Source organism: Aricia agestis, chromosome 7 (assembly GCF_905147365.1).
Source record: "Aricia agestis chromosome 7, ilAriAges1.1, whole genome shotgun sequence".
NCBI classification, from domain to species: Eukaryota; Metazoa; Arthropoda; class Insecta; order Lepidoptera; family Lycaenidae; genus Aricia; species Aricia agestis.
The window spans coordinates 7,881,455-7,899,092 of record NC_056412.1 but is presented as its reverse complement, the minus strand read 5'-3'; the positions used below and the strand labels follow the sequence as shown (position 1 = coordinate 7,899,092).

Genomic DNA, 17,638 nt, shown 5'->3' with positions numbered 1-17,638 from the left:
CATAGGTACAACTGAAACAAAAAAAAATCTAACCTATGCGTGTGGGATATCTATGGATAGATCTTTAAAAATTATATTGAGGTTTCACATATAATTTTTTCTAACCTGAATAGTTTGCGAAAGAGACTCTTTCAAAGTGGTAAAATGTGTTTAAAGTAATTCTAAAAAAATTTTTTTTTTTTATGATAGAAGGGGGCAAACGAGCAAACGGGTCACCTGATGGAAAGCAACTTCCGTCGCCCATGGACACTCGCAGCATCAGAAGAGCTGCAGGTGCGTTGCCGGCCTTTTAAGAGGGAATAGGGTAATAGGCGAGGGTAGGGATGGGAAGGGAAGGGAATAGGGGAGGATAGGGAAGGGAATTGGGCCTCCGGTAAACTCACTCACTCGGCGAAACACAGCGCAAGCGCTGTTTCACGCCGGTTTTCTGTGAGAACGTGGTATTTCTCCGGTCGAGCCGGCCCATTCGTGCCGAAGCACGTATGAATATGATGTACATTACTATAAAAACTAACAACGAAAATTGGTTTGCACGAGATCTTCAAGTAGTTTTTTTATACGTCATAAATGGTAAACCTTAATTTGACTTTCATTAAATCAACTGAAATATAAAAACTAATAAATCAAAAACCTTTTAATTTCATAGAAACAAATGCTGCTGCGGAACCCTTCATGGGCGAGTTGATGAGGCGGAACTCACACTTGGCCGGTTTTTTACGTATTGAAGTTTAAGAGCAAAGTCCTCACATATTCAGTAATTTTAACCCAGCTTTATTTAACACAGCTCCGATCCAGTCCAACACAATTTTCCACGTAGTAACTCGAATAAAAAAATCATGGCAGAGAATATGATAGCTGCATAAAACATAGTAACTATTCGATTTAATCCTACTACTCTACAGTGTACAGCCATCATTATTATTATGTTTTATACCCGGGAATTTCGATTGAGTGAATTAAGTGAGTGGTTTGAGGATTTGTTTATATTATATCTTATCTTATATCTTTAAATGAACAATTCTTGTATACATATAATTAAAACTTCGGAATCGGCTCCAACGATTTTCATGAAATTTAGTATATAGGGGTTTTCGGGGGCGATAATTCGATCTAGCTAGGAATCATTTTTAGAAAATGTAATTTTATTCGTGTTTTATCGAATACCGAGCAAAGCTCGGTCAAATAGCTAGTTATTATTAATGATTGATTCCGATGAGGAAATGACGCACGGACAGATGTTACTATTTCCTATAAACTATAAAGCGGGAATAAGTGTTAGAGGTTTTATCACGAAACTGTCTGACTTGGCAAACGATTTTAAGCGATTTACAAATAGAACAATGATGTCCATATTTTAGGATCATCAAATTGTATTATCAAAATGAAGCTACTCACGAAAAATTACCTTGATAGTAATCAAATGAAAAAAAAAGTTTTTGGGATTGTGCTATAAAACAAGTACTTATATTTAAATAAAATACGCTGTACCAGTGCCGTAAATAGGGCAGTGCCACCGGTGCCCAGGCACAGGGCGTAGACTCTGGGGGGGCGCAAGAATGGGCAGACCAGGCAGATCCTTATTTTTCGAATTGCTCCCGATAAGTTCCCGCTGCGCCCCAGAGATGTTTCCCAATGTAGTAAAAAAATATCCACAGAACATATAACCTCTTCCTTTTTGGAAGTCGGTTAAAAAACAAAGGTGCAGTTATAATATAGAAGCTCGCACAGGGCGCAAAAAAGGCTATTTACGGCACTGCGCTGTACCTCTAAGTAAAACGTCTGTATTATAAATAACAAACACCATATTTTACAAACATTACGTATATTAAATGCTTATTATAATCGGTCAATGAAACTTGAAAGTAAAAGAAAATTAACAATATAAAATTCAGCACATATCGAATTAGGCGTCGATTGTGTATACTAAAATGGACAGGTGTTGAAACATCAAAGATTCACTTTAAGAGAGTTTAGCAGGTTGTAAACAATCAAGAAATAAAAGGAGAGAATCAAAAGACGAAGTGCAGAAAATAATAATTGGCTTGGTAAGTACGGCCCGTACTACTTATAAGTAGAGTTAGGTTAATCCAGAATAATTATGGATATTCAATGTCTATAATCGTTTAACTTCTAAACGGTTGAACATAGAAATACGAATTCAGGGGCCGTACCACGAAACCGTTTTGAGACCTATTTATTATTCGTAGTTTGAGACTCAAAAAATCGTACGAAATTGCCGCGTCATACTATACTCTAACAAACGTGAAATTAGGTTATATAGAGTAGAGCAGGACGCGGCACTCTCGTCCGAATGTTTGAGTCTCAAAATTGTTTCGTAGTAGATGATCTACAGGCCCGGAATATGACAGGATGTTTTTTGCGGCATAATAATATGTAACGTGTAACTATGAACAAAGGTGCGAACAAAAATTACTTAACATACATTATACAAGGTGTAACAAAAATATGTAATAATACTTCAAGGCGTGTACTTATATTATGTTTGTGTACCTTTTCTCAATGTGAAAGTAGCAGCTCTTAGAGAGTTACTTGATATGTCTTATACGTTTCTACAAGGTGTAACAAAACTAAGTGATAATACTTAAGGGTGTGTACGTGTTCCTTGTAGAGAGTTCAGTGTGAAAGTGGCAGCGCTGAAAGACCAAATCTTTTTTTCACTTTTGTATGTACTCATACAAAAGTGAAAAAAAGAGCGCCCCAGTGTCGCGAGTTACCCCATACAAAAGTAAAAAAAAATTGGTCTTTCAGCGCTGCTACTTTCACAGTGAACTCTCTACAAGGAACACATACACACTCTTAAGTATTATCACTTTATTTTGTTACACCTTATATAAGAAATACCTATGTCATTAGTTTTCCCATACAAAAATGAAAAAGTAACTCTTTTAGCACTGCAACTTTAACAGTGAACTCTACATAAGACGCATATACACTAAAAAATAATTTAGACATATACGGTCTTACCACAAAAGATTAAACATCTGTTGAACAGTTGTTTTGAGACCATTTTGTACTGAATTTTTCTCTAATCAACCGTTCAACGGGTGTTTAAATCTTTTGTGGTAAGACCGTTAGTAATTATCATTTATCACTTAGTTTTGTTACAGACTATCATTTAGATTTATCTGACCACCTATTAAGATGTATCTAGCCAATGCTGTATTGGTATTTAGTGGCTTATGGCTCGACCGCTCGACTCAATGTTATTGAAATAGCAAAGCGCCAAATGGGACTATAACTCCTAAGTTGACCGCAGGCTTGGCACTAAATTCATATTACATTGAATTTAATATAGTATTACTGGCAAAATATAATATATTCTATTATACTAAAATACAATATATACTTGTACTATTATCTATTCTGTGATAATATGCAGGGTGACTCACAAAATTACTCTTGATTCTTGACCTCTGTATTTTGACATCTATTCTATGAGGAATGCCCCAACGTCTGTGCCCAACTGTCATGAATTTTTCCGTACAATAAAATATAAAGAAAGTTACTCTTTAGCAGCACCGCACTCTTACAGTGAACTTTATATAAAAGACACATAATATACTCAAAAATATCATCACTTTATGTTGTGATATTACACCCTGTATACTTTTCCCCTGCTGTTTTGTGTTTATTTTCCAGCATCTTGTCTCCCTAACTTGTTTAAGTCGAAAAATTTTAACAGTTTAAAACTTAATTAAGGTTGGCTTATCTATGTTCCGAGAGTTAGCGGGTACAGAGTTTATAACAAAAGTTGTATTATTTTCCTTTATCAGCCTCGCTTAATTTGTAGCTCGTACCAGTTGAAGGTATGGTACCTAATTAGAATAATTAGATAGAGATTTTAGCTCTATATTGTATAATCCGTGTATCAGCTCCAGCCTCCGGACCAATACGATAATAATAATATGTATTATGTTCGTCATGTAATATATTATTTTGTTCTATTGACAGATTCATAATATCCAGGTTTGCTTCTTTAATATGTTACCTCTTTATCAAACCGATTTTAATGAAATGTATGTTACATAATATTATAGATTAGTCATAGAAAAAAACAAATGGAAATTCAAATTTTCATGCCGCCAAATCTAAGATTCTTATTAATGCATAAACGAAGTTGCTGGAAAACATCTAAGAACTATTATGTAATAATACTTTAATTCAGCTAAAGCATGCTTACGCAGCAGAACTAAAAAACATCATTATAGCATTCGAGCATGATATATTTTATGTTACGCGAATTGGTATTAAAATATGTTACATACGCAACTAATTTTAAAGTGTTTTTCAGTCTCGCTCGTGCCAAATGCTCGTACACTCTGTTACGTCCGATTCCCTACGAGTGTGATCCCTGAGCCGTCGACATAGATATTATTTCAGAGGTAAAATCACTCTGAACGTGTATGACTAGTAATTTAGACAGAGAACAAAAATCACAGAGACTGTCATTTTCTCAGATATAATAATATGGACGTAGTGTCAAACTTTACGCCCTTGGACTTGATTGCATTATTTAAATTACTTTTGAAATTATTGTCAGCAATGCTAGCAAAAATAATTTGATATTTATGTAATTGATTGTACTGTTGATGATAAATGAAATGTTGATTGTACGGTGGAGATTCATTTTGAAATTTGAACACAAATAAAAAACAATATTACTTATAAGTATAACTTTTTCTGATATATTCATTAATTACTACAAACTACTAGCCTCAAGCGGTCGAATCCAACCGCGATAACAATAGATTTCCAAGAATCCGCGATCGAGGGAACACGACCGGTTTCAAAATAACCTGATGATGATTTATTTCGAAACCGGTCGTGTTTAAGTTAAATTTGTAGTAATTAATAAATATACTTAGTAAAATAATCGGCCAAGTGCGAGCCGGACTCGCGCTCGAATGGTTCCGCAACGTTATAGAGCAAAAATAGGCCAAAAATTGTGTGTTTTGTATGGGAGCCCCCCTTAAATTTTTATTTTACTTTAATATTATTATTAAATATTAAAGTACACATACAACAAAGGACTTGTGAAAAATTCAAGTGCCTACCTGTTTCCATTATTGACATAGAACAAAAAAGGCCAATCACGTTTGTTGTATGGGAGCCCCCCCCAAATATTTGTTTTATTTTGTTTTTAGTATTTGTTGTTATAGCGGCAACAGATATACATAAACTGTGAAAATTTCAGAATTCTAGCTATAGCGGTTACTGAGATACAGCCTGGAGACATACAGAGAGACGAACAGACATCGAAGTCTCAGTAATAGAGTCCCGTTTTTACCATTTGGGTACGGAACCCTAAAAAGGTCACGTAATATTGTGTTTTATTTGTGTTTAATATAATTTGACTCAAAGACTAGGAAAATCTAAGAAAAACTAATCAGGAAATGACATAAGAGAGTGAAAGCTCCTCTACTTTATTTTTTTTTGTTGTAGAGCTATTTAGTATGATTTCCATGTTTTAATTCTTCTATGACTGCTACCTACGATCTACGAGTCACAGACAACGATAAAATGAACGTTAACAAATGATCATAGTTGTTGGCAGTAAATTGCATGATTTACGAGGATACTCCACGTTGTTAAAAGAAGTATATTGTAAGCAAGACGATTTAACTCGGTTGGATGATAGATCATCATTATTTTAAGAAAACGTTTTCTTTATACTTTACTTTTATTATAATTTATGATCAAATTATCTACTTCTTGTTTTGTACTTCGAAACATTAAAGAAATAATTTATGTATAGCTAATCTACATAGACAGTACACTCTTCTTAGTAAAAATATTTTAAATATTTAACTAACTATAAAGGTTATGAAAGGTATTGATTATAAAACGCTTAAAGACAAAATATATAACAAAAAGTTACAAGTTTCATTTCGAAATGAAAGTCGTCCAAATAAAAACCTATCTTTAATGTCATTCGATTGATATAAAAGCCTGGGCGCGTTTTGGTAATTAAGTAGGGCGGGACACGGGCACGGGACCGAATTGGCCGAGTACGTGTGTGTTGTTTGATGTTACTTGTAATTCGGCTATATCCTGTGATTTTACACTTATTTCTGTGTAATTAACCTGTGTACCACCAATGCATTCTAACATTACCGCAGCTGACACCATTGCAATGGTGTCAGCGGCGGTAATATTAGAAGTCTGCAGAAGTCTAATCTGTAAAAACAGTTTAAAAACTATCAATGACTAAATAGTATGAAGTCCTACCGCCGCGCACGGCGCGCGGCGCGGCGGTCCCCCGACACACCGTGACAAGAATTATGGACAAAAATATTACTTTACACTTAGGAATAATTTAAACTTAAAGTCAGTAAATATTTCATTACTTTTTAAAGTTGTTTGGCGGGTTTTTTTTTTTAAATTTCTTAATTTAATGTTACTTAATAAAGGTAATGTGATACGCACGAACCGCCAAATTAAGTTTACGAGGTTCGCACGCAATCTCCGTATCTGTAGCACGCCGCTACGAATCGTGTAATTTAGTCGAAGTGCCGAATGTTTTTCAGAGAGTAGAAAATTATGCTCCATATGCAACACACATTTTTATCTGTACAAGCTGTATACGGTATACTTAAAATATATTGAATCTAATCATTTTTTTATTCATTTCATCTTAAGCTTGATAGCGGCAGCTTACATATTATGCAACAAATTAACGTAACCGTATCGCATTATTATATAATATATAATTTATATGCACATCGCGTTAAAGTAGCTCTGGCGCTGTTAGTCTAGTTTTATATATTGCATGAAGTTTAAACTTTAAATTGCTTGTAGTTTGCGACACTGGTCCTCTTTTACAGCTGAATACAGAAACTCCATTTAGCGGGATTAACCAACCATTAAAAGTTGAAGTGTATGTCTGTCTATCTGTCTGTCTGTTTGTTCCGGCTAATCTCTGAAACGGCTGGAGCTATTTTGTCGGGACTTTTTTTGGTAGATAGCTGATATAGTAAGGCGTAACTTAGGCTACTTTTTAACCGACTTCCAAAAAGGAGGAGGTTATATTTTACTTTCTTTATATTTGTTAGCGGACTATCCATCTTTGTTATTATACTATGTTGACGCGGACGAAGTCGCGGGCAACAGCTAGTAGATTCATATGTATGTAGTACTAAAAAACGTTTCTTTCAATATTACAAACAGACACTCCAATTTTATTTATTTGTACTTATAGATAATGTGCAAAACCTACTTAAAACTAGACATAAGCAGTCCATCTTCTAATTTTAACATTAATTAAAATCACCATACTCACGTACAGTATCGTAGAGGCTATCTTCGCGCAGTCCGATGTCACCATAACCGACGTGCGCAAAAATATTTCAATTTAAAATTTAAGTAGCATAGGAAGCTGTTTTCATTTAAACTTTAAATATCCTTGAGCGGGAAAATGATATTGACGGGACTCGGAGCGCTAACGGTGGCATACTACACCGTGCGAATCCTGTTCATGGTGCGGCAGGCCTTCCTACTGTGGAGTATGAGCTACTTCAAGTGGGACACACAATTGAAAAAACGATTCGGTGAATGGGCGGGTAAGATACCATATCGTGCTCTTTGAAGGTAAAATTAAATGCAAACAACATTTTCAGATCCTTATGCAGTGGAAATATTATTGAGTCTGTATTCGCAGTGGTTACGGGCAGCACTGACGGGATCGGCAAGCAGTACGCGCTGCAGCTGGCGCAGAGGGGCCTCAACGTCGTGCTCATCAGTACAGACCCCCGCAAGCTGCGAGCCGTTGCGGAAGAGATAGGTCAGCCGGTTCCTTGTTTTCTAGTTATGGTGGTAAAGACAGGATCGGTTACCACTTACCAGTTGTACAAGCGAAGGTAATATGATGAGCATTGTCTTGAATTATTACAAAAATTTCAGAGACGAAGTATCTCGTTACAACGAAGACTATAGTAGCGGACTTCAGTACGGGGACCAAGGTGTATGCTCACATTGAAGCGGAGCTGCGAGATCTGGCTGTTGGCATACTAGGTAACTGGGACAAAAATACTCATTTTAATAATTGTCAGGTCAGACCATAAAGTTTACGCCAGTATTATAGTACTCTGTGATAAAGTTAATATACCTAGCGGAATAGATAAACAAAGGCCTGAGCAAGAGAGATGTCACTGTCAGTAACACTGCGTAGTAAAAAGAGACGTGTGACACATGACAGCAGCACTCTTTTTTTGACGTCCAGTCGGCACGTGCCGCACGTTGACAATTTAATCTAATAGAAATCATGTTCAATCGTGCTTGTGGAAGTGTATACGTACACATATTTTTACACACAGATGAAACCAATTTCGGTTTCGTTTGACAGCTCCAGATTGTTGCTCTATTCCGCTAGGTACCTATAGTAACTTTATGGGTCAGACTATTTATAATGTAAGTCAATGTCAAGTATATTTTGGGTGCTTTCTAATTGCAGATTAAAATGCGAATCAGTGGTGAACAATGCTGAAGTGTGTGGTAAACCATTGACATAATTTGGTGTTAACGCTTAATTGGAACGTGAATCATTTTATTTGTCATAGTGCAAAGCATTGACGTTGAGCACTACGCCGCACCATGCTCTCAAATGCTGCAATTTGACACTTTGCTTGGTCTTTTGAATTTAGTGAACAATGTCGGTGTGCTCAACGAGTACCCGATGCGGTTCTGCGACGCGCCCCTTGAGCGGCTGTGGGAGATGGTGAACGTCAATGTGGTGACGGCGGTCAGCATGTGCCGGCTGCTCCTGCCGGGGATGGTGAGCCGCAACAGAGGCATCGTCGTCAATGTGTCCTCGGCGGCGGGCTGCCAGGCCATGCCGCTGGTGGGCCTGTACTCCAGCACAAAGGTGGGTTTTAACTTTTACTCCAAGCGATATTTGGATAGTGATTCGGATATATCCGCATTCCGCAAGGTGATTATGTATCTTAAATTACAGTAATGCAACAGTTTTGGTAATCTTGAATATAATAATCAAAAATATTATGCATAATATAAATTATTGTTTGTCAAGATTTTTTTCTTTCAAACAGAAGAAGCGTCTGTTGCATTTTTGTCGTAAAATGCATCTTACGATTGAAGGATCAGTTGATGCATCGGATGTTTCAGGCCTCCATTATCAATTTTACGATGATGCTTCGCGAGGAGTACGCCGACACCGATATCCGTTTCGACCTCGTCTACCCCATGTTCGTATCGAGCAACCTGACCGCCTTCTCCGAGAGCATCAGTAAGGGTGACCTGTTCACGCCGGACGCCGCCGCCTTCGCCGCACAAGCCGTCAACGCTATAGGGACGATCCCTGACACTACCGGCTACTGGTCCCAGGCTCTAAAGGTAAAAAGGTTTAAGGTAGACCCATCTAGAAAAAATAAAATTTTTGAAAGTACACCACAAATTAATCAGCGTGTACTAAGTTATCAAGCCCCAAGTTTCCACTCCTTTCGTCAATAGTCCTTCATGTTGCCTTTTTTGGTTCTTATAAACTAGGAATATGTAGGTACGATGACATTTTTGAGGCACACCATACTACTGGCCACGGCCACGGTTGCGGAACACTGGTCTAAGGTACAACATAAAACTGCCTTCACCGAGCTGGCTAGGTTAGGTAAAAACTTATGAATAGGTAGATTGATACTGTAGTAAATTTACTAGTAACTTGCATTTCGTCACAGTTGTCACGAGATTTAAAAGCCCATGGGCTTTTAAATCTTATATTATATATATATATCTATCTTATATTATATTATATATATATATATATATCTTATATTATATTATATATAAATCTTAATCTTATAAATAGTTCCGATTGTTACAGTGAAATGATTGAATCTATTCTAATAAAATGTTTAAATTAAAAAAAAATTAGGGAGCGCCTCCGCTGCCGGCGCCGATTGCCGAAATGGCTGCCGGCGCCGTATTCCGAAGTTTGTCAAAGTCACGCGATGATTGCCGTATAGGCTGCCGGCGCCTATTCGGCAAACATTGCTTGTCAAATAACAGAATAATGATCAAAAACATCAGTCTTGAGCTAAAGGACTATGAAATGTACAAATAATAAGGTCATAATGTGTGGATGCATATTTTAATGGTAGTGATGATGATGATAAAATATGGGATCTGCATACTTAGCATAATGCTTCAACTCCTAAGCGGCCACATGCAGCCGCGATAACAATAGATAAGCTATTGTGTCTGGTTTTGAGTCCAAAGTTCTGTTCAGTAGGTACCTTTGGAAGTATACCACGGGGTATACTGTGGTGCAAAATCTAACATAATATAACCTCCACCTTTAGAAGTCGGTTAAGGAGTCGAATATTTGAGATTATAATATTTCTTTTTATATTTGCTTATCAGCACTGGAACCTAACGTTTTACGCACCGGTTTCCATTTTGAGCGCCGGCGCCGGCAGCCGTTGTTTTTTATCCCGGCTGCCGGCAGTATACTTACCGCCGGTTCCCATTACTGATATTTTTGGAAGCAAGCACCAGCAGCGCAGGCACTCCATAAAAATTAAAGTTAAATCTTTATTAGTCAAATTAGACTGAGATTCTTAGACAACTCATTTGCAATCTATTCATTGGCAAATGTAATCGAATACAAAGTACTTTCAACAAATAACAAGATCGGTGAAGGTCGATCTTACAATAATATTAGTTCCTTGCGCGCGCTTGTAGGTATGTACATTGTACATAAATTATGACTAATATTATTATTATAAAGCTACGTTTTTTCATTCATTATAATATAATTAAGTAATGGTAATTGGTATTATTTTTTTAATTGTAATTATGTACATTTTAATCGTACATAACATTTTACAGTCCCAAAGTTATAAAATAGTCACGTAAAATATAAAGAGACGGTTTCTGATATCTATCTGTAAAAAAATTTCCTTTCAGATGGAGTTGTTGCTTCTCTTTCCGGTGTGGGCGAGAATAAAAATCTGCCACTCAATAATGAAGAGTTTACAACATGAGTACATTATGAAAAACGACGTAAAATGTAGAAGTTAAGTTAAGGACTCTGTGGGTTGCACCAGAGGCGTGGTTAAAGTTAAAGTTATGGTCAAAGTTATGGTTATAGTTAAAGCTAACTTTAACTTCAACCTTAACTTTGACCACAGAATTTGATAGATGACAGCTGATCCGACAAGGTCTTAAATGAACGTGGGCAGGGGCATTGCTGGTAAAGGAGAACTGTCAAAAATGGCGTTTTTGCATGAAGAGCTTTGTCGAGCTCAAGGCTATCGTCAAATATGGCCAAAGACTGACTATAACCAAAGATTTGACATTTCGCATTGTAGTTAAAGTTAAAGTTACAGTTATAGTTAAGTGTTAACCAACTTACGGTGCAACCAACCCTTAATGTCTCAACTCTCAATTATAAGTCCAAGTTTGCTGGTTTAGCTGTGTAGTAAGAAAATATATACCTACATTAATAATTGTTTGACGCTATAGTTTTTTTTTATGAAATAAGGGGGCAAACGAGCAAACGACGGTAGTTGCTTACCATCAGGTGACCTGTTTGCTCGTTTGCCCCCTTATTTAATAAAAAAAAAAATTAAAAATAACGGGTTACCTGATGGAAAGCAAATTCCGTCGCCCATGGACACTCGCAGCATCAGAAGAGCTGCAGGTGCGTTGCCGGCCTTTTAAGAAGGAATAGGGTTATAGGGGAGGGTAAGGATGTGAAGGGAATAGGGGAGGGTAGGGAAGGGAATAGGGTAGGGGATTAGGCCTCCGGTAAACTCACTCACTTGGCGAAACACAGCGCTAGCGCTGTTTCACGCCGGTTTTCTGTGAGTAGTGGTATTTCTCCGGTCGAGCCGACCCATTCGTGCCGAAGCATGGCTCTCCCAAGTAAAGAAAATAATCGGATCGGCAATCTATGAGTAATAAAAATAAGAAATATTGAGTGTTGTTTAATTCTCAACGTTTCATTGTGTAGTAGGACACGGCATTCTCGTTCGATGGTTTGAGTCTCAAAACGGTTTCGTGGTAGGGCCCTGGATCGAATTAGCTTCATCGTGTTTTTAGCACGACATTAAAAATACTGTTTATTACGTTAAAAATCGACTTTTACTTTTCAATGAAAGTTTAGTCTAAAGTTTTAGTTTAAGAGCAAAGAATTCTATTTAAACTGAATAAAGAAGTCTTTGTTTCAAGAGTAGCGCTTCGCAGTAAGTTTACTAATTTGCTAATAGTTTTCGAAAATATTAGTTATGATGGATGGTGTATGAAAATCTCTTTTTTAGTACACATTCACACTATCCATGCAGTTGTTGGTTTTAGCTAGCGATAGCGATTATCCGGGTTGCTTTCATAAATGTTCATTTAAAAAGCCTTTAAATAGGTACTGAATAAATTTAGAATTTTTCAGTACAAGCGTCACGAACACTAACCCATTTTCAGTAATGGATTTTCAAAGTTTTTGTTGAATGTTTATTAATGGCTCGTGACACACGCAGAGAGGCGAACACGCTGCGCGCCGCGCCGCTACTATTAAGAAAAGTCTTGACTTTCCCGACGGTAACTGGCTATAACCTTTTAAATATTACTTGTAATTAAAGCGCAATAAATACTCTGAGTCCCGTAAAAGGACAACTATTCTATGTCCTTTTTTTAGGAAAAAATGTAGAGTTACCGCGCCATACAATATGAATGCACAAGGATAGTTACTCATAAAATATTACTGATGTTTTTAGGCGCCTAGTAGATAATCTATAGTCTGTCAAAAAAGTGAAGAAATTAAAAAGTGGCAACATCGTATTGTCATCCCTTTCAAATCAATCTAAGAAAAAAAGGGATGACACTACGATGTTGCCACTTTTTAATTTCTTCACTTTTTTGACATACTATAGATACTATTTGAAGAGGTAATAAAAGTCCAAACTTTATTTACTCGTATTAGGTACTTACTTTTAATTAAGTAGCTAAATTGTGATAAAAGAAATAGCAAATAGATATCAAAATATTATATTGTAGGCAGGTGTCTGACTTTCGTATTTATGTGACATTAAAAGCCGTTTTAAGCTCGAATAAGCTCGTAAAAGCCTCGGGAGGCGAGCTTTCACGCGAAGCTTTATGGGTTTCAGGAACAAAAATTATGACAAACATTTTTGTTTCAAAAGACCACGAGGATTAAAAATTACACACAAAAACGACTTAGTCAACTGTGTTGTTTTTTCACAGGCATAATTGAAATTTTCTGCCCATTTAAATACGTTATTGTCTGCTTACATCTGCTTACATTATAAAATGGCTGCGCGTGATATTATAGGGTTTGAGCCGTAATGATTGATGATGCTTTCGTGAAAAGGAAGATTTTAAGGAAGCGTTTTAAAGCGGCCTCAGGAAGTGTGCTGGCTTATCGCTAACGTAATACACCGTTCGTATTGTGATTAATTGATATTTTGTACTACAGTTTAACCGTGACCTAGTACTTACTACGACAAGGGAGGTTATGTAATATGTATTTCACTCTTGGATTTCTTAGTTATTGATTTTATAACTAGGGATTGCAATCCAGCGTCATTTTCGATCCGGACAGGATTTGACCGGCTTCCCATCAATCCCGGATTGATAAAACCAATAAAACTGAACTAAGAAGCGAAAATAATTCTATTTTTGCTTTTAATTAAAAAAAAAACAAAGCATATGCAATATGCATCCCTTCCTTGTAGCTGATTATATTTAAGTATTTTCAAAGCAATATTACCACTTTTAAAACTGAACTAAGAAGCGAAAATCATTATATTTTTGCTTTTAATTTAAAAAAAACTTGAGAGGTGTCAAGGGACACCCGAATGGAACGAAGTAATTCATTTATGTTCAAAAAACCTGTATACAATACATAATTATACACTCAAAAAAAATATTAAAAAAACGTCATCTATTGACGCCTAGGAATACTAACAACGCGTCGCTGTTTATTTAAAAAAAAAGCCATCTAGTTGACGCACAGGAATACTTACTATCAGCGCCATCTGCCCCTAACATGCAGGTACTAATAAAAAAGTGTCGAGGTCAAATCAAGCTCAAATGTCGTTCTGTCTTGCCTTCAGATTTAGGCTGCGTTTCCACTGAAGCGGAGCGGAGCTTAGCGGTGCCCGAATTGACCAATCGTGCTATTCCAGCGGAATGACAGCGAAGATTTTGAGCATGGTGATTGGTCAATTCGCCGCCGCTAAGCTCCGCTCCGCTTCAGTGGAAATGCAGCCTTACGCCGAACGCGGGAAAAGAAACTTCGTTCCAAAAACAAAGCTTATGCAAAATGCATCCCTTGTAGCTGATTAGTACCTGTGTATTTTCAAAGCAATATAATCACTTTTTAAATACTGTAGTGAAACTACTTAGTAAATACTGGAAAAAGATTTTAAATGTCCGTATGGTTTGCTTAAGCACATACGGCAATTATCGCAATATAGTCGGCCTAGTTAAGTCTAGAGGAACGCCGAACGAGTAGGTCAATATGTCTGGGACTAACCATACGATGTTTCCTTCACCGTATAAGCGTGCGTATGTACTTGAAATCTGAAAATGTCTCATTGGTTCACGCCCTCACCTAGGATCGGACCTCTTATACCCTCCCTACCACCATATTAAGCTGTAGTTAATGGCAAGTTAATATTTAACGATATAGGTCAATTTGTTGCTCATCATTTAAAAGTAAAATGATGCCGGATCAGCTGGATTACCGGACCCAGTTTTCCGGATTGCAATCCCTAATTATAACATGTCTGACACCTTATTACAAGCTGGGTCTAAAAATTTAATTCACTGACGCAATATGTGATGCAAAAAATTAAAACCAGTTTCTTTATCCACGCAAAGCGTTAGTAGAATCAAAATATGGGCGTCTATATAATAGCTGCTTGGTTTACAAAATATAATATTATATTTTATTTTCGATCAACATCGGCAAGGCTACTTATTGACATGGCTCTGAACTTTATACTTTGTTGGATAAACTGGCGTCGAGTTGGCGCCGAGCCAGAAAACATTTTTAGGATTCCGTACCCAAAGGGTAAAAACAGGACCCTATTACTGAGACTTCGATGTCTGTCCGTCTGTCTCCACTCTCCAGGCTGTAACTCAAGAACGGTAATAGCTAGAGAGTTGAAATTTTCACAGATTGTGTTACATATCTGTTGCCACTATAACAACAAATACTAAAAATAAAATAAACTTATTATTACCATATAACAAACAAGATTTTTTGGCTTTTTTTGCTCGTAATCCATAATGTCAACAGGTAGGCACTTGATAATAATATTATATTCACAAAATCCTTAATTGTATTTGTAATATAATATTTAATTATAAAATTAAAATATATTAAATAATTAAGGGGCCTCTCATACAAAAAACACCATTTTCTCGCTTTATAACGTTAAGGAACCCTTCGTGCGCGAGTCCGACTCGCACTTGGCCGATTATTTACGTTCTGAATTAATGTAATTGTGGACAGTTAGTAGTATCATTATGCAGGCTTTAAAAGTAACAAAGAAATGTAAAAAATAATGTTTACAGTTTACTGTTTGGTACCTATGTACCAAACAGTAAACTGTAAACATTACTTTTATGTTACATATTATTATGTGTGATTATGTCTGTTACACCCCTTCACGCTTACACTGCTAAACCGGATTTGAATGACTTTGGAGTTTGGTTATTCGTATACTTTGAAGGTAGGAGTTCTTGAAAAGGACATAAAAAAGTTATAGTTATTATTGTGGAAAAATATACGGTTCCCATCGCACCTTAAAATGTTTATTGCGCAAACTCGAAAAAACCGGCTGTAAAACAATTATTTATTTGAAATACGCACAGAAAAAGAGAATAAATTAATATGCTTATTAAATTTAATGGAAGTTTAAATAAAATAATATTTTAAAATATAATCTTTCTTCTTATTTTAATACAGTCTGTAGCATTTTCACGACATGATGAAAAGGGGTGTGGGAATTTATAAAAAAATAATTATTAGTAAGTATGTACTTACCTCTATAATGAAAGTTTTAATAATAATGAATTGACGTGGATGATTAATATTTTAAGCAGTTCATTAACACAAGTACCTACAACAGCGTCGTGAATCGTAAAGCCCCGTGAACAGGAGTGAAGATATTATGGCCTTAGCAAGCATTTTAGGGTTCTGTATCCAAGGGGTAAAAACGGGACCCTATTACTAAGACTTCGTTGTCTGTCCGTCTGTCTGTCTATCTGTCTATCTGTCTGTTTGTCTCCAGGCTGTATCTCAAGTAGTGGATGTTGCTGTGAAGCAAATGCCGCTAACTGGGCCGCTGCAGTTTCGCCCCTGGCGGGTCCGGCGGCCCAGCAACAAGCGGAGGAGGAGGCACCGGTGGGTTTTAGTGGGTACACCTGGGTGCTTCCTTACCACAGCACCCGGGAAGCCCCACATATCGCGGCGGCCTTTCCCCGTTCCCCGAATGCGTGACGCATTTCCCACTGTTAAAAAATAAAATAAAAAAGGCTGTATCTCAAAAACCACTCAGCTAGACTTCTGAAATTTTCACAGATTGTTATTTCTGTTGCCGCTATAGCAAAAACTAAAAACACAATTTTTGGCTTAGTTTTGCTCTGTAACGGCACGGAACCCTTCGTGCGCGAGCCCAACTCACACTCGGCCGATTTTCTTGTTAAGTTTTAATGTGCACGTAGAAGTTCTAATACTTATAGGCATAGGTTTTGTATAAACTCAAAAGCTAAGATTGAGTAGTTTTTAGGGTTCCGTAGCCAAATGGCAAAAAACGGAACCTTTATAGATTCGTCATGTCTGTCTGTCTATCTATTTGTCCGTCCGTATGTCACATCCACTTTTCTCCGAAACTATAAGAGTTAAATTATTGAAATTTGGTAAGTAGATGTACCTAGTCTGTGAACCGCATTAAAATTTTAGGGGTCCCCATAGTTATAACTGAAAAAATTTTTTTTGCATCTATTACTTATGCATGTGGGGTATCTCTATGGATAGGTCTTTAAAAATCACATTGAAGTTTCTAACATAATTTTCTTCTAACCTGAATAGTTTGCGAGAGAGACTCTTCCATAGTGGTAAAATGTGTGTGTGTGTAGATCTACTAGCGAGTAGTTTTTTTTGCGTCATAAATGGTAAACCCACTAAACCTTAAATTAACTTTCATTAAATCAACTGAAATTTTCATTAAATCAACATTAAGCAAACTTGTCACCTGATAGAAAGCAACTATCGTCGCCCATGGACACTCGCAACATCAGAAGAGCTGTAGGTGCGTTGCCGGCCTTTTAAGAGGGAATAGGCTCTCTTCTTGAAGGTTTGCAGGTCGTATAGGTCCGGAAATACTGCTGGTGACAGTTCGTTCCAGAGTTTTACAGTGCGCGGCAGCTCTACATAATCTGTAATGTAGACTACATTACAGATTACAGTACTTTATCAGAAGGTTTATATTTTTCATCTGTTTGTACTGTTTCTTTTAAATGTATAATATAATGCTTTGAATTCTCTTCAATCTACACTTCTATAGAAATGAAGAAGCTCTAGCTTCTATTTGCTAAGTAAAACATTTATTGAATAATGAATATGCGTATGTTTTAGTGT

At 36.7% G+C, this 17,638-nt stretch overlaps 1 protein-coding gene across 1 annotated transcript; it reads left to right on the top strand.

Annotated features, from left to right (window-relative positions):
• Positions 1-7,490: 7,490 nt before the first annotated feature.
• LOC121729057 (inactive hydroxysteroid dehydrogenase-like protein 1) lies at positions 7,491-11,052 on the top strand. Its single transcript, XM_042117445.1, has 6 exons — positions 7,491-7,580; positions 7,679-7,801; positions 7,921-8,031; positions 8,661-8,881; positions 9,142-9,369; positions 10,939-11,052. The coding sequence occupies exons 1-6, from the start codon at positions 7,496-7,498 to the stop codon at positions 11,050-11,052; spliced, it is 882 nt and encodes a 293-aa protein (XP_041973379.1). The 5' UTR covers positions 7,491-7,495.
• The last annotated feature ends 6,586 nt before the right edge of the window (positions 11,053-17,638 follow it).